Source organism: Fusarium sambucinum, chromosome III (genome assembly GCF_050947815.1).
Source record: "Fusarium sambucinum isolate potato_lamoka chromosome III, whole genome shotgun sequence".
NCBI lineage: Eukaryota > Fungi > Ascomycota > Sordariomycetes > Hypocreales > Nectriaceae > Fusarium > Fusarium sambucinum.
The window spans coordinates 2421894-2438978 of record NC_139292.1 but is presented as its reverse complement, the minus strand read 5'-3'; the positions used below and the strand labels follow the sequence as shown (position 1 = coordinate 2438978).

The following is a 17085-nucleotide window of genomic DNA, read 5'->3' as shown; positions in this document are numbered from 1 at the left end:
CATCAATAAGAATCGTAGCCTTGCAGGGCAGGCTTTGATCAGATTGGCTGGTGATCATCCAGCTTTTCAGGCCTAAGGCAGAAACTATAGCCTTCCCATAGGTAACAGCTTGGTAGCAGAAAGCTAACGCGGCGCGGCGGCCTAGAGCTCCGTTACAGGTAACCAACTGGCGTGGGCTGCACCGACGTAAACGAATCCACAGCCGCCTCAACTCCAACAACCAGCCATATCCTCACCATCACCACAGTTCTCTGACAAGATTCGCCTGGGCTTCGTTAGAGATCCCTTCTTTGTTACCACTTTCAATTTCGACGCCTGAAAGTTTTCACCATGTCTCGCCGTTACGATTCCCGAGTGCGTTGGCCCTTGAAGCTCCAACCAGTACTTGGAAGCTCTCCCACCTAGGTAGCTAACCGATATCCACAGACAACCATCTTCTCACCAGAGGGCCGTCTTTACCAGGTCGAATATGCTTTAGAGGCTATTTCACATGCAGGTACCGCCATTGGTATTCTAGCCAAGGATGGCATTGTCCTTGCCGCTGAGCGAAAGGTCACCTCGAAGCTGTTGGAGCAGGACACTTCCGCCGAGAAGCTCTACATCTTGAACGAGTGCGCAACCCCTCCATGCTAATATTCCCCTATGCAGAACTGGCTGGCTAATCTGTATCACCTGTGCAGTAACATGATCTGCGCCGTTGCTGGAATGACCGCAGATGCCAACATCCTTATCAACTATGCCCGACAAGCTGCTCAGCGATACCTCCTCACCTACAACGAAGACATCCCCTGCGAACAACTTGTGCGCCGACTTTGTGACCTGAAGCAAGGCTACACCCAGCACGGCGGTCTACGTCCGTTTGGTGTGTCCTTCATCTATGCTGGTTGGGATCCTCGAAGACAATTCCAGCTCTACCTTAGTAACCCGTCTGGCAACTACGGTGGTTGGAAGGCCACAAGTGCAGGTGCCAACAATGCAAGCGCGCAGAGTCTTCTCAAGCAAGACTACAAGGAGGATTGCACTCTGCAGGAGGCTTGCGGTATGGCAGTCAAGGTTCTCAGCAAGACGATGGACTCGACCAAGCTGAGCAGCGAGAAGAGTACGTTTGCCATCAACCCGCTTACAATTATCCCGCTAACATTTCGTTTTAGTTGAGTTTGCAACAGTAGGACAGACCGAGGATGGCAAGATCTACCACCGCCTGTGGAACGCTGACGAAATCACGGCGTTGTTGAAGGAACACGATCTGGCGAAGAACGAGGAGACAGAGGAAAAGTGAGGAGCAAGGCAATAGATTCTTGATAGATGGGGTGAAAGGAAAGGAATGCGGGGCTCCTCTTATCTGCCCCTGTACAATAATATCATGAAATGACCATACAACGAGACAAGACGTAATCTGACTCTTGACCTCACCAAAGTCTATGATTGTCGCTGAAGGATACGACGGTCCGATGAAAACCGCTATGCAATGTGGATGACATTGAGTCGTCTCGAACAAGCACGCAAACTATGCCTAAGTCCCCAATATCAGCGTCGCGAACCTCTCAAGTTGTCCATCTCGAATCCTACATCTGTCCCTCTTGCCGCCTCCTCATCATCGGTGATGCGTTGCCAGCCGGGCTGGGTGTCGACTCCTGGTCGCGGATACGGCTCGTCGCACTTTTGGCTAGATAGTCGGGGCCAGTGGCGTCTGTAGCTCCAATATGCAATGCTCATACCCAGAGCTGAGCCGACGCAGACATCGTAAACATCGTGGCGGTAATCCTCACATCGTGAGATAGCGACCAGGCCAGCTCCGATGAGCGGTAGGAGGCAGACCAAAGCCCGGCTCAGGTCACGGCCACCAGCTGAGTAGCGGAAAACGTGGAGTTGACCAGCAAGGAAAAGGCTGAGAAATCCCAGACCTGCAAAGGAGAAGGAAGAATGACCAGAAGGGAATGACCGCCAACCCTCTTGGAGGATATGGCCGTCTTCTCTCGTGCACACGTCGATGGTAACAAGGGTATTGGCCTTTGTCCCAACTGCAGGCTGGCAACGGTCCAGCAAGTCGGGGCGAGGCCGGCCAACAGCGTTCTTAATGATGTCAGTGATGAAGGATGTAAGTACGATGGAGATAAGGAATGATAGGTATGTGACTTCATGCTTAGCAGCTGATGCTCTTGTGACTATATTGAAGGCAATAAGAACTGCCAGCGGTATGAACAGGGCGTATACAAAGTTCATGACTATCGGATCCTGTTAGCCGTGATCAAAGAGGGTGAGCCTTGATATTTCAAACGTACAGACGGGAACACGTTCATGAACCGCAAACGGGTACGAGATTTGAAGATCGTTGATGAAGAACATGCGATGAAATGGGTTGACAAAAAGTACCGTCTATAAACCTGTCAACAGTGGTACTCTCTTGTAGAATGTGTTGTACAGACCAGGATCCAACCAGCCAGGAGAAAGAGGAAGCCGACGTAATCAGGCGCATGAGTTGTCTGCGAAGGGTGAGTCTCTATTTGGCGCATGTTGACTCGGGTATTTGCAGACCTTCCAGTACCTTCGTAAGAAGGAAATGGGCCCGCCAGACGAGCCATAATTATGAGTCGGTGCCATGATTGATGATCGTGGTTGAGAATTGGGATGAAGGCCGGGATTGACGGAATATGAGCGGGCTGCAAATGCGCATGAGACCGAGAGTTGTTATTTGTCGCAGGCTGAGATGAATATGGAGGTTATTTTTCTTCAATGCCGTGTCATATCGTCAGTGAAAAGCTCAAAGAATAATCGGGAAGAGTTGAAAGATTATAGTTGATGATGAGGTTGGACATGTTGCCCAAAGCGGGAATAAGGGGCCCTGAACTTGGAATTTCTGGGGCCGTCTGTATCAACAGAGGCTTCAACAAAACCACGAGTGGCATCGGCACCTTGAGCAAGGCTGCAGCGAATATTTACATAATACTGATTTTAGAAATTTCATTTTAAGTTCAGGTTTCCAATGTGATTCTGTCCTATCCATTCAGCAATGTGTGCCCATTTCGTGACGTCTTCCCTGTTATCAAGTTTCGAATGGGAGGTCAAGACAAAGCAATTCATTACAATCATTGACATTATCTTTCACAGTACTAGAACTATATAATTGTATGTATAAAAGTCTAGAATGTTCAAAGTGTTGCCTAAAAGAAAGAAGACTCAAACTATAGAGTAGAAATTCTCAATTGCCATCCGCTGTAAGCTTTGAATAGCTATAGGGTAACCAAAATCTTGCTGGGTCCAAGCTCCTTCGGACTTCGAGAATCGTGAGAATCATAACTTTCTGTAACTTTCTTCCTAGTGCTCTTTCATCCAACTTTATTACCATCAGGCGATTTTTGCAGGCAAACTTGCGCGCTTCTGGCCACGACGAATATATCATCTGGGACATACTTTAATATCGATTGCTGTTTTTATGACGTCCCCCGATATCAAAAACTAATGTCATAGTTTGCGACGCGTGCGCCGAACGAAATGCTCAAGTCGACACATACACCCTCGGCAGCTGCTCTGGCGCCGCTGCCTCCAGGATGGAGTGAGCATACAGCGCCGACAGGACATACATACTATTACAATGCAGAAACGAAAGAGTCCACATACAAGCGACCAGGAGTTCAGCCTCCTCCCCAGCCAACGCAAGCACCACCACCTGCATATGGTTCAATACCCTCTCTAGCCGATCCAAATGTCGCCAATGCTTATTTGGCACAATTCAACCAAGATAATGATAGACAAAGACAACACAGTTCACGAGGAGGGCATGGCGGTGGCCGCGGGGGGTTCGAAGGTCGACCGCGTCCACAACCTGTAGACAAGCCGAGGAGGAAAGAGACAATTCCAGGCCATGAACCGTGGATACTAGTCTACACCAAATACTCGAGACGATTTGTGTATAACCCTGTCAAAAATACCAGCTATTGGCGCATACCAGAGAAGCTGATGCCGGCCATTTTGGAGCTTGACAAGGCACGACTAAGGAAGAAGGCAGCAGGCGAATCGCAAGAAGAGACGGAAGCGAAGCAAGACGATAAAGTGGAAGAAGGACCGGAGAAAAAGCCGACAGCCCAAAAGGCAGATGTTCCCATGACAGGCCTGGACGACGACAGCGAATATGAAGAAGTCGAGGTTACGGACGATGAGGGCGAAGGCCAGGGGGATGATGACGGGGAACACCCCTCTAAGAGGCAGCGAACTGCAGATACCGAAATGGGCGATGACGCGCCCTTGGAATTCACAGAAGCCGACTTTGCAGCACAATTGCAGGCCATGGGAGAAGACTATGGCCTCGAACCAGGCGATTATGATGATGGCAATGCAGACGAGTGGCCGGAAGGCGCCGAGGGAGTGCCCCTATCCGAAGATGATGCCAAATATTTGTTCAAGGATCTCCTGAACGACTTCAACATCAACCCCTACAGTCCGTGGGAGAAGCTTCTGGAGGAAGGCAAGATCATCGATGATTTGAGATACACTGCGCTTAGCACTACGAAAGCACGCCGAGACTGCTGGGATGAGTGGACGCGTGAGAAGATTGCAGAGTTGAAGGAGCTGCGAGCGAAGCAGGAAAAGCGGGATCCTCGTATTGCTTACATGGCATTCTTACAAGAAAAGGCAACTCCGAAGCTGTACTGGCCCGAGTTTAAGAGGAAGTACAAGAAGGAGGACGTCATGAAAGATCACAAGATCACGGACAAGGATCGCGAGAAGGCGTATCGAGAACACATTGGGCGGCTGAAAATGCCCCAATCTAAACTCAAGTCCGATTTGACTGCCTTGCTCAAGGCCCAGCCCATACACCTGCTTAACAACAAGTCGCTATCTACCGGCTTACCCGACCCGATTCTCACCGACATTCGATACATATCCCTTGAGCCCAAGATCCGCGATCCCCTGATCGAGGCTTACGTGAGCAACCTGCCTCCACCACCTGAGGACCTGGATGCGGCGAAGGAGGACGAAGAACAGCGAAAGCTACGAGATGCCCGAGAAAAGCGCGAGAAGGCGCTAGAGTCGAGAAATCGCACAGTGGAAGAGCAGAGAAGGAAGCGGGAACACGAGGTGGCGGCTAGTAAAGCCAGATTGCGAGACGAGGAAAGAGAAATCGAGATGGCCATGAGAGTAGGCAAACAGGGTCTACAGAGTCAACTAGAGGTTATGAAGGATGCGGAAACAGAGTCCTGATGCATCCAAAAAAAAAATTCAGTTGCCTATCTATCTAAATAAACTATTTCCAATCTTGGTAACCAATCTTTAACAATACCCGAGTCGTTGTATATAATCACAGTCCATACATGAAAGTGAACTTCTTGTCTGCGTAGCGACGATCATTGAGTCTCTCGCTCTCGATCTCTTCAGGTGTCATTGTGTCCAATATCGCCCTCTTGCGCTTGTTGACTGCAATAAGCATGAATCGGTATGATATATAACCGACCAGCGCGATGGCCAGAAAGCCTAGTGTAACGTAGAATGGAAACTTATAGTCGGGCTTGTAACGCTGTCGGTACAATTGTGCACCGATCACACCTCCAAGGTTACCGAATCCGTTAACACCAAGCACAAGTGCCCGCTTGCCAGGCTCTGGCGTGTTGCCACTGAGCCAGGCCATGGTAAGAGGAGCAGAAATGTATACGCCTGAGAGCAGTACGCATAGTGATATGTATTGCCCGGTGCTCGAGGAGATCGTAACAGTAAGGACAAGGCCAACAATTCCGAGAAGTAAACCACCCAGAATGTGATAACCTCGCTCCTTATGATGATCAGAACTGAGGGCAAAGATGTAGAGGCCAAGAGCGCCGCAGACAAAGGGAGGAACCGTCATCTGATGCCTGGTCAATTGAGTTCAATTCAAGTTCTCGTTCAAGCACGACATACCAAGTTTGCAAGAATAGACTCGTATCCCAACCCCTGAACAACTAGGGGCAGAAAAACCGAGAAGGCGCTGCTGGGAACACTGGCGCAGATGTTGAGCACTAGGACAGTCCAAAGCTTCCAGTCCTTGAGCGTTTCTATAAAGTCTCTCTTGCTTAATCGATTCTTTTCTATCCCATCTTCACTGTATTCGTGCTCGACAAATTCGGCGTTATCTTGTTTCATTCGTTCGACGGCAAGCTCTCGTTCGTCTGGTCGAAGGAACCAGGCAGAACCTGGACCTTTAGGTAGCCATAGCCAGGCGACGATGGCAAAGAAACAAGTCAGCGTCCCTTCAATTAGAAATAAGTACTGCCAGTTCTTGAGGCGGCCGCCACGGAGGTGGAAGATTCCGTATGCTTGGGAGATGTCAGTTTTTGCACTACCCAAAGTTGAGTTTGGAACCCACATATTGAGCCGGAGAAGGCACCAGCAATTGCGTATTGTCCATAGAAAAGGGCAAGTCTGACACAGAAATCATATCGTGGATAGAAGAATGATAGGTATGCCACAGCTGTTGGATAAAATCCCGCCTCGAAGGCTCCAATGAGCAAGCGTGTAGCAATGAGTGCTTCTGGAGCAAAGTTAGAATGACCCAATGTCAACGCATAAGTTAATTAGACAGGATCAACGTACCACGTCCTTTAATAAAAGCCTGGCCGATAGTAACGACACCCCAACCAAACTGTCGAGTGTTAGCTAATTCTAGTGGTGCTTGACCGTGGGTTGACTGGTTGACTTGCCATCAAAAATGGGATCCAATGTTTAGCACCAATGTAACGGCCAGCGGCGGCAGAAATAGGCTGGAGGACAACAAAGGTAACAAAGAACAAGGACACGGCCTCATTGAGATCATCAGGTTCTGCCCCTATGTCGGTAGTAAATCCTAGAACAAGTTAGTCGACCGAGCCCGTTGACTGAGCACCACAAAATAAAACTGAGGAGGGTAGTTGTTGTACCTTGTGTTTCGGCATTGCCAACGTTGCCCCTGTCAAGGCCATTGAAGAGGTACAGGAGAGACAGCAGAGGAAGAAGAGCGAAATCTAGCTTCTGGTTCAATGCTCGACTTCTTTCCCGGGTCTCATCCATTGAAGCAGTAGCAACATGGCTGGATTGTGTCTTGGTCGACCGTGTCGACTGGAAAATATTTTGATCGGTCATATTGACGGTAGGTAATTGTAGTCCAAGAGGAGGGGGGACGAATGACTTTCCTCATAGATCAATAAAAAATGGGACAATTTGCTTGTAGTGTATTATCCAAACTCCACGATTCGTACTTAGGCGTCCTCGCCTCATTCATATACACGTCTGGTTGATAGGCAGCAGAGATCCTTAACGCTCCTGTCCCTATTGAGATTCCGTGATAACTTCGCCCAGATGCCTCAGGTCCGGGATTGCTCTGGGGCTTATCCAAAGGACCCCCATCCTACGGGCTTCCCAAGGAACTGGTAAGCGTGATCCATGTGAAGGCCCGATCCGGGTGTCATCTTGTTTGTCACCATAGTCCAAAATCAAGGTTTCTTCTCGACCTATCATGAAGTAAGAATCTGACAGCAGACCAGACGCTCGGGATTGAGGCTGACAGGAAAGTGCCTCGAATAGGCATATGGACAACGCCACTGATGCAACCTAGATCGAGGTTACATAGGCTCTTTGACACCCACTGACCGCATCTTTAGCCTACACACCAGGCACGTTAATAGTGATGGAGGGCTATGTGAGTGTCAAAGAGTAGCGGGAATGCGGCTAAGGAGCACCATCTTTGAGTCATCACTAAGGAGCGGGACTCGCATAATAGTCGCCAAGCGCCTCCACAATTGTGCGCAAAACAGGAAAGCGATTATCACCAGTTTACCGTGATGACCAAATCATGCTGGTAGTGATTTAAGTCACTAGATGGCGTGCGGGCTGTGTCGCTAGGGCTGTAAGGCTGACATATACCCCAGAATCAGGGATCCTTCGCACTGCTTACTGAGAAGGTACTACCGCACCGGAACCCAGTGTTACGCCTTGGCTCGTACAAGGGCTTATGAATGATTGAATGGGCCTTCTAGAAAACGAACATCAGGCGATCGTGTTGCCGAATTGAGCAGTCGACTGTTCCAAAAATTCGTCACCAGCACGACATAACCCCCCCAGCTGAAACAAATGTTCCCATTGAGATTCTCCAGCACTCCACTGGGGCTTGAGATTGAAACGACTGCAGCATGACAGTGGATACTAATCCAAGATTGTGTTAAAAAGACCCAAGGCTCAGAACTCACAACTGAAGAGGCAAATGTCAGACAGTCTCCACAGCTGCATTGATTCCATCAGGTTTCCACACGGTGAGCGTGAGCCCAAGAGCTTGTCAGACCTTCCAAGGCAGCAGAGACGACGAAAAGGGTTGAATACCGCTGCCCATTGGCTAAAGAACAAACAGGAGCAATGTAACTCTTCATATTGTCGGGGCTAAGCACCATGCTTGGATTTGGCTGACTCGGATTTGGCTCTCTAAGATTGGTAAAGTATTGGTCAGCTTTCTTTGCAACTTCCTCTGCATATCTTGATATTCCCACAGAATCGGTAACGCCGTCTTCATTGATATAATAATTAATCAGATCAGATGGCACCCACTCGAAACACACGTTCTTGACATTGACTTGACAGTGGGGGCTCTGAACGAGGGATGTTGAGAGCTTCCCTAATCTTGCGTAACCTCTTGAAGGTCATTCTCCTCCTGTCCTAGGGGAGAGAAGGGCAATACCTTCTCTTTCTCAGAAAGGGCGACAACCTTCGCTTGCGGGGCGATGTATCTGGCTATCAGGATAGTGGGTAACGAACCGACCTTATTGCTAACCGCGGCTGTTCTGTCGATTAGATCCGCTCCGTTTAGCACGATATCGATACCTCTCGCCACAACACCGACGCTTGCATCAGTGTGGACGTTCAGATCAAGCATTATCCTGTTTCCATTGGCAAAGGAAGCAATTTATTGAGCCATCCTAACGCCTTCGAAAAGCGGGCGAGATTCGAGCACGTGGATGTGTACAGGTTGCAACACCTTCCCAAGAACGTGGATTATGGCCGATGCGATAGTAAAGCTGAAAGAGAGAGTAAGGATTCTGAGTGGACCGTCTCCTGATGGGTGCTGTTCCAAGAAAGCTTGGAATGACGCGGCAGTTCTAGGACTGGTAGCCTGTCGGTCCCGAGCGTACTTTTCAAGAGCTATGATGATGCTGTCAATCATGCTTTTATCCAGTGAGTTGCTGGATGAGACTTCATCATCAATCGTGCTTAGACTTGCCAAAACGTTGTTCAGAATTGATGCCCTCATGCTTTCCCGCCCATTCTTCCATAGTTGCCAGCCAGCCAACCTCACATTTCTCCACCATCGGTCTTTATCAGAAATGTCAATCTTTCTGATCACATCGATGTACGTACCAAGGGCTATAGAGGCAAGCTGGCGAGCTCCGCTCTCGTGATCCTTCTGTAAAGCGATCAAGCCCTGGTCGAGGGTGTTGCCGGCCGCCTCCCCTAGGTCAATATTGAACCACACCCTTTGGAAGCTTTCTAGGATGCGCGGAACCTCCTTAAAGCTATCCGAGTCGTTGACAGCATCTGGGTCGAACCATTCATAGCCTTCATGCTCCCAGTCTATTTTGATGCCAGCTTCGCCTCGACCACCGTCGGTCCCTGACTTGAGAATGAACGCAAAGGGTTGATTGTCCATTCTCTTCCAATCGATTCATCGACAAAAGAAAAGGGATTACCTTTCCGAAACAGGCGCAAAGAATCCTTGTTAAGTGATGTTTCTTCTCCAAGTTCTCGCCAGGCTGTGTCGAGTGGATACGCGTCGGTTTCTTCTACACTGCCGGAGATGCCCGCGTATTTGTGTCTGGTTGGTAGTAAGCACAAATTACAATTATCTGACAACTATAGGAGGAGACAAGGATTACCGATATGTGTTTACGTTACCACTCCGGCGGAAGAGAGCAACTTGCGGCTTCTGGTTTGGGTCGTTAGATGGGAATTTGAAAATGAAGTATGCGGCAACTGCTCTGCGCTTGAGAGGCATATGCGGTAGGAATTTGCAGAACCCTGATAGTTGGCACTAGTGATGATGACTCAAGACAATGGCGAGCTCGTATTGAAGTCCATTTGACAGGTAGACAAATATATTAAGAGTAAGACATTTCTTCCCTCGATACCAAGGTCGCCAGAGTCACCCACTTCATCACATGACACTCATGTCATCTTCCTCATTATTACACTACCTCTTCAAGAAGCAAGAACAGTTGACTCACTGGATAGGCGAAATCTTGCTTTGCTTTGTTTCTGCCTACTATTTCCATATTCTCACATATAAATTTCTCGATGCATGTCGAGAAAGGGCTTGACAAGGTTCGGCATTGCTGTTAATTGGGGACGGTATAAATAAATACCTGACATTTAAGCGTCAATCAACACTCAAAAAGTCTCCCAATCTTCTTCAATTCAACTTGATCGCTTAGTACTAACCTAGCTCTTCTTCAGAATTCATTAAATAATTAATTACAACAGGCCTCAGCATTTCGAAATTGTCTACATTAGGTATTGTAGATCTAAATGAGATACCCATTATAGGACTGCCAATCGACATCTATCCACGACACCAACTCATTATATAGCATGTGACCTTGATCAACAAGAATCGGTTGCTGCAGTGCCTCTGAAGTCAACTTGTCCGGCCATGATTGCCCCATATCTACTGTTGTTCGGTTTGCAATTGGATCGTAGGTTGTCGAAGCTTGACTCATGTTGACAGAGCGCGTCGCAGCGCTGATGTCCACAGGTATAGGAAGTCTTTGAACAAGAACGCGAAGGTCTCTAAGAACCGTGGCGCAGTCTCGCCCATAATTGCTGCCCACACGGCTCTCATCCTCGAACCTGGCGATCACAAAGTCAAGATCGAGTGACCGAGCCTTTTCGGTTCTGGATGACGGACACAGATCCTCGACCAGCTGCTGCAGCATCAACACTATAGCAGCGTTGAATATGAAATGAAGGCCAGCTTGAAGTAGTTTTCGAGGTTGGTTAACGAGTAAGATCTGGCGTGCGAGACGAATGTTATGCTCTGCCGAGGCAATGCATCGCTTGAGGTGAGGGAGCTGGGGGTGTGTTCTCAAGGAGCATTGGCGAGAGACGAGCTTTTCTGCGAATGACTTTTTGACTAGAGCAAAGAAAACCGGGCGTATAGTTAGGATGATGAGCTGCAAACTAAGGTCAGCCGAAAGAATAACAAAGGACGATCAAACGAGATACCTGGTTGTAGTGCATATGTAACAAGCAGGTGGCCGGGTCATCGCTCAGTCCGTTGCTTGAAAGTCGTATGGTTGGCGGAAGATTTAGACTCCAGTTATCAAGCATTCTAATTTCTCCTTCGAGACTTCTTATAGGTCTCGCAACATCTTCTGAAGGGGATATGCGATATGTGTTACACACGATGTGACTTGAGATTCGTGAAAGCTCGACGTGCGCTTTGAGACCATCGGCTGGGGGCATAGATCTGTTCAAGGTAAGTTTAGGAAGCAAAAAATGATACATGTATGAACATACGGGGCATCACAGGGGGGTTCTAAACGGATAGCATCATCCATGATAGTTGGGGGTCTTCCCATTAGACAGCTCAGATAGCGATCCAGCACGTATAACGTCCAGAAGACTCGCTTGTCGCTTTCATCTAGCCAACCCCTATGAGAACCATGCATGATGCTGATATGCATTGCACTGCTCACACACATGTAGGCAGCATCACGGCGATTCATCTCAATCAAGTAGAATCCCATCAGAGTCAACGCAGCAACTTCATTGGGAGTAAAACGGGTGATATCGAGAGGATTTCCCAAGAGCATACGGGCCCTGCTGAAGTAGCTCTCGCTGAGATGGGAATCTATCGAAATATCCTGGGGTGGCATGATTGTAGCCTGGGAGACCACAGCGAATGCCGTCTGATACAGAGCGAGAGGACGGCATTTTTTCAACCGGACAACCGGCGGGTCTCGCTCTAGTGAAGGAATTACAGGCGTCGTCGAGAGATTCCCCCACCAGTAGATACCACCGCTTGGCCAGTGTCCGTTTCCATCTTGAATAAAGTATCGTAGCTCGGATAACATGGCGTCCATCTCCGGGTGGGAAGGGAACCATGTAGGGTCGACATCACGATCGTGTAAAGGACGAGAGTCGTAGGTCTGATAGCGGCCGAGACTCGACAAGAATGCACTACCATCAGAACCTGGGCGAAGGTTCTGGTACGCAAGAGGCAGAACAGTTGTCATGAACTCTTTCAGGTAATCAAGAAAAGTTGCACCACTCGTCTCACCGAGAAAGCGCGCATAGCCGTCAGGATCGTGTAGTAGACGACCTTCGGTAGTTGCCAGGTTCTCGTCTTCATCTTGCCTCTGATTTGTATTCGATATGGACTGTGCTGGCTGGGGAAGATGCGATCGTGAAAGACCAATGTTAAGATCTTGGATCCGCGCATCTGGGAATTGGATTTGAGACTGAGACTGAGACTGAGACTGGGGGATCTGTTGGAACTGTCGATGAACGCTGGGATATTGGTATTGAGGAAGCTCATGTGTACCCCTCGCGATATTTGTGTGGCCATCTATGATTGGTGCTGTATGTGAATGAACTGTTGACCCGGTACCAGGCCCAACATTATGACCAGAACCAGAGAACGTCCAACCAAGCAATGCAGATAGCTCTTGGCGGCTGTTGGCATCGGTAACCGCGTTGGATATAGCAGCGGGTACAGTGTCCCGGAGTACCCGTTCATAGAGATCGACCTTGTGTTTTAGCTCTTGCAGCTCTGCGCGTGTAATAGAGACCTTCTCAACAGGAAGAGGATATACGCAGTCGCGTGAAGAGGATTGACATTGCCGACACGGGTGCTCACCAGAGCATCTGACTCTTCTCACGTTGCAAGCATTGCACCTTTGAAAGAGACAATTGTTAGACTAGAACAATACGTGATTTGTTCTCCTAGAGAGTTTGATACATGCGCAGCGAAATTTGAATAGGTCGCTATCTGGAGAGAGATGACATTGATAGACAATAGACAGACTGGTGGTGCACAGCAATTGATCGATAACACCTTTTCCGAGAAGATATCATATATCAACAGACACGGACATCTAAAAAAAAAAGAAAGGAAAGATGCAGGATAATTGACTAAAGAACCGAAAAAAAGACGACTTACGCTGTAGCGACACGCTTACGGTGCTCGGGAGCAACCTTGTGTCGGCGGGGATTGACAGGAAGCCTTCGTGGAGCAGAAGCGGCATTAGTAGTAACAGCAACATTGGCAGTAGACCGAAGTCCTGCCGACTGTTGTGCTCCAGCTGCTTCAGTACCAGTTAGACCAGACTCAGATCCAGAGTCTTGGGGCCCGAGGGGCTTCATGGCTTAGTCGTCGGGTCGGGTCGTGGGCTTGTGTTCCAAGAGGAGAACAGAACATTCGTCGTATGCTTCCATTGACTGAGAACCAGTCAGCCCCTGTTCAGTTCAGTTCAGTTCAGTTGCCTTGACTTTTTTGTTGCTTTCCTACCTACCTCAAAGAGCTAGACAAGGATAGTTAGGGGGGATCAAGTCCCTGCCTAGGAAATAGGTACTGTTTTTAGGTAGGTTGTCCCCCACATGGATAGGTACTGATGGCCTACTACTAATGTAACCAAGGCCAGTTTGCCTTGGTTTGTTCTGTTCTGCAGGAAATAAGAGACTTCTGTTTTTTCTCTTTGGTGCGGAAATTGGATACCCAGACAAGGCCGGAATAGAAATCGGTTGATCAATTATGGGGAAATTCAATCACCAAGAGAAAAAGAGAACAGAAAAAAACAGACATCAACCACCAATGGTTCATTTTACTTGCAGCGGAACGGCACGGTCAAGATAATCCTTGCTATGCATCCACTGCTTTCTGACTGTCTGCTCCGTTCTAGTTAGTTTCTGTTGATAGTAAAGAAAATATTGTACCAAGTTATCTTGTTCTTTTTTTTCTTTCCATAACTATTCCCAGTAATCATCTAACCGTTTTATCCTTGTTAACCAGTTACCATCTCTTAGATGTTGCTATCGACAACGCACAGCTTACGTTTTACACATGGATCAAAAGCCAAACTGAACCGAGGCCCGTGTAGAATAAGACCGATAACGTAGCTTGACAGGGGATTGCAACCTTGTCAGCTTGCGATGTCATTGTCTGGGGCAGATTTGCTTACTCAAGCAACATCGTGCAATTTCCTGTACGAACCTCAATATGGAAACTCGCCAAGGGTCAGTTGACAAAACGTGATGCAGTTGGGGCAAAGCCAGGCTTCCAGGAAAGGGTATAATGGCTCAATACCAAAGCTTGAGCCTCGGAGCCGGCCATATTCGATATTGGAATGATCGCTATTGAATCCCATCCAACTCATGCGCCGCCTGCATGATTTTGGTTTGCCTGCCCAATGACACCACACTCGCTTGATCGGGGGATTCTCATCGATACTGCCCATTCCAGAAACTGATCCGTTCTGGAGTAGCGGAGATACTACGCTTACTGGACAACAACAACACTCGGTATAGGAGAAGGCAATGGTTATGAAGTCATACTGGGTGCTATGTAATGATTGAAGTACTTGCAGAAATCGAGAGCCAAGGATTAGTTAGTAATTGTTTTGTTGCGAAATAGTATAAGCGCCGTGCACCTGTCTGTTGTAAACTGACAGACACAAAATGAAGGACATCTTTCGCAGTGAAGCTTGTTGTATACGGACATTTCTTCATGTAATGGTATGATTCTAATATCTACAAAATACCACAAAACAAATCCACCTTTTTGTTCGCACCATCTCTAGACAATGATAATATTGACAACAAAGAGATAAAAAAAAAACAGGATATAAAAAAGATGCTAGCCAGAGAACTTCCTCTTCGAGTCCAACCAACCATTTTCGCTGCCCGTGCTAACCCATAACACTTCCAATTAAACATTCCATTCATTCATGCTGTCGTGACAATTTATTGCTTGAAGATAGACTGAACGATCTCGCCTGAACGTGTGCTCAGAACAGAGAGAAGTGTATCGCTCAACTTGGGAAAAATGTTAGTAAAGATAAATACCAAGACAACAATGGTTCACTTACTCCGTGGGTACCCTCACAGCAGCCTTGCAACCAGACACCAGAGTCATCGGCAACGGTGCCAGGAGAGAACTTGACTTGGTAATCTCTTCCGACAGCCAGCTTGCGCTCGCCATCTTGTGTCTCAACGTTCCAGCCATTGGCTCCCTTGAGGGACTCGTTGCGTCCCGACACAGTCTTGGGGAGCATCGTCCAGGCATCCTTGAGCATGTCGATGTGGGCGCTTCGCTTGTAACCAGTAGCAGCGATAATCAAGTCAACATCAAAAGTCTCCTGATCAACGAAGCCGTCAAGAGGACCATCGTTTACGCGCTGGACCTTGATCTCGAGAGCATCACCCTTTGTGTCGACGCTGGCAATCTCGCGTCCTGAAAGGATTCGGTGGGGCCACTGGGTCTCATCGTCGCTAATCTCGCGCTTCTGGTCGTACATCTTCTCAAAAAGGTGCTCAATAAGCTCCAGGCGAACAACACCGTAATTGGTCGCGCGAGCCTCGGTCAGCAGGGTCTCACGGGCCTTAACAGATCGTGGCCACAGGTTGTCAATGTACTCAGGGTTGAAGATGGAGTTTACACTGTACGTCATGGTCAGTCAAAGATTCAAGTCTGAGTAGACATGTACGGGTAAATAACTTACAAAGGAGAGTCATCACTGGGACGGAGGAACTCCTGGCGCATGATGAGGTAGGTCTTGGAGTTGGGGTACAGGTTCTGGACGTTGTTGAAGATCTCGGCGGCACTTTGACCGGCACCGATGACAGCAACTCGGTAGGGAGCGTTCTGCTTGGTAAGGATCTGAGGGGCGTAGTTGGCGAATTGGGAAGAGTGCAGAACGCGAGGGTGCTTTGCGGGAAGACTCTTTGGGAGGGAGGGCTGACCACCAGCGGCAACAAGGACATGTCGGCTGCGGAAAGACTGGATCTGTCCAGTCTTTCCATTGCGGGCTTGGACCGTAAAGGTCTTGACGGCACCAGCCTCCTTGCTCTCGGGGGAGATGGAAAGAACCTCGTTGTTGTAGTTAACGACATGGTCGAACCAAGAGGAACACCAGCGGAGGTAGTCCTCGTACTCAGTACGGGCAGGCAAGAAAGTGCCCAGGTTGGTGAAGTCAACTAGACGGCCCTGGCTGTGGAGGTAGTTGAGGAAAGTGAACTCGGATCGTGGGTTGCGGAGAGTAGCCATATCCTTGATGAAGGAGATTTGCATCTTGGCTCCAGGGAGCAACATGCCGGCGTGCCATGCGAACTTGGGCTGCTTCTCAAGGAAGAGAACCTTGGGAGCTGTGCCGTCAGGGCGAAGATTCCTACCCTCGGCAATAGCATCGTGCATAGCGACGGCCACGGCCAGAGAAGCAGGGCCGAAACCGGCACAGATGAGATCAAATTCTGCGTCTGCGGGGGCTGTCTCAAGATAACGCGATCTCTCCTTATGAACGCGAGGTCCATGGCGGATGGCTGAGGGAGCATCATTACCATCGCTGTGGCCATTCATGTGACCGTTGCTGATACCGTTGGTACCGTTAGAATGTCCGTTGGTACCATTGCTGGTGCCGTTGGAGACCGGAGCATCTGATCCAGAGAAAGAAATCTCGCTGTGGGGACTCATGATGACTGATTTTTGTTCTGATGGGGTATGTAACTATTAGAAAAAAGAAATAGTGAGGCTACCACAAAATATGTGTATATAGATTGAAGCCTGCAAGTCGCGATGTATAGGAGTCGATAGGGGTTCCACTGAGTAGATAGGTGACTTAAGATATAGAATGCCCTTTCAAAAATCAGACAAATATCAGCCGAGTCGGTTAATGAATAACAAGCGGGTTATATAAGAGTTGGAAGGTTGAGGGAAGCTGCGATGTTTGGGCGAGGATGTAGAATGAACAAGAGTGAGACGATAAGGGCCTGACTCTGAAGATGAACTTTTGATGGGTAGCTTTTTATGTAATCCAGTCCAGTCCAATCCCACAAAGGTCTTGAAAAGGCAAAGGCGAAGCTTCTTTATGTATGATAGAGAGAATG

General features: G+C 48.5%; 7 protein-coding genes across 7 annotated transcripts; 2 read left to right on the top strand and 5 right to left on the bottom strand.

Moving 5' to 3' along the window:
- Positions 1–330: 330 nt before the first annotated feature.
- On the top strand, positions 331–1279 carry FSST1_010994 (proteasome core particle subunit alpha 3; the record flags this gene model as incomplete). Its single annotated transcript, XM_083234083.1, has 4 exons — positions 331–354; positions 427–611; positions 681–1099; positions 1152–1279. 4 exons carry the CDS (start codon positions 331–333, stop codon positions 1277–1279), a joined length of 756 nt encoding a protein of 251 aa, XP_083080690.1.
- Positions 1280–1527: 248 nt separating this feature from the next.
- Positions 1528–2601, bottom strand: FSST1_010993 (phosphatidic acid phosphatase type 2/haloperoxidase; the record flags this gene model as incomplete). The annotated part of the gene is made up of 4 exons (XM_083234082.1): positions 1528–2225; positions 2283–2376; positions 2427–2483; positions 2536–2601. The coding sequence occupies 4 exons, from the start codon at positions 2599–2601 to the stop codon at positions 1528–1530; spliced, it is 915 nt and encodes a 304-aa protein (XP_083080689.1).
- An 891-nt stretch (positions 2602–3492) lies between these two features.
- Positions 3493–5199, top strand: FSST1_010992 (uncharacterized protein; the record flags this gene model as incomplete). The annotated part of the gene is made up of 1 exon (XM_083234081.1): positions 3493–5199. One exon carries the CDS (start codon positions 3493–3495, stop codon positions 5197–5199), a length of 1707 nt encoding a protein of 568 aa, XP_083080688.1.
- Positions 5200–5296: 97 nt separating this feature from the next.
- FSST1_010991 (major facilitator superfamily domain-containing protein) lies at positions 5297–7086 on the bottom strand (the record flags this gene model as incomplete). The annotated part of the gene is made up of 6 exons (XM_083234079.1): positions 5297–5836; positions 5890–6284; positions 6335–6499; positions 6562–6610; positions 6657–6811; positions 6885–7086. 6 exons carry the CDS (start codon positions 7084–7086, stop codon positions 5297–5299), a joined length of 1506 nt encoding a protein of 501 aa, XP_083080687.1.
- Positions 7087–8896: 1810 nt separating this feature from the next.
- On the bottom strand, positions 8897–9982 carry FSST1_010990 (uncharacterized protein; the record flags this gene model as incomplete). The annotated part of the gene is made up of 3 exons (XM_083234078.1): positions 8897–9600; positions 9678–9802; positions 9864–9982. 3 exons carry the CDS (start codon positions 9980–9982, stop codon positions 8897–8899), a joined length of 948 nt encoding a protein of 315 aa, XP_083080686.1.
- Positions 9983–10508: 526 nt separating this feature from the next.
- FSST1_010989 (uncharacterized protein) lies at positions 10509–13350 on the bottom strand (the record flags this gene model as incomplete). The annotated part of the gene is made up of 4 exons (XM_083234077.1): positions 10509–11156; positions 11209–11452; positions 11503–12882; positions 13148–13350. The coding sequence occupies 4 exons, from the start codon at positions 13348–13350 to the stop codon at positions 10509–10511; spliced, it is 2475 nt and encodes an 824-aa protein (XP_083080685.1).
- A 1596-nt stretch (positions 13351–14946) lies between these two features.
- On the bottom strand, positions 14947–16672 carry FSST1_010988 (L-lysine 6-monooxygenase (NADPH-requiring)-domain-containing protein; the record flags this gene model as incomplete). Its single annotated transcript, XM_083234076.1, has 3 exons — positions 14947–15018; positions 15072–15642; positions 15705–16672. The coding sequence occupies 3 exons, from the start codon at positions 16670–16672 to the stop codon at positions 14947–14949; spliced, it is 1611 nt and encodes a 536-aa protein (XP_083080684.1).
- Between the last annotated feature and the right edge of the window lie 413 nt (positions 16673–17085).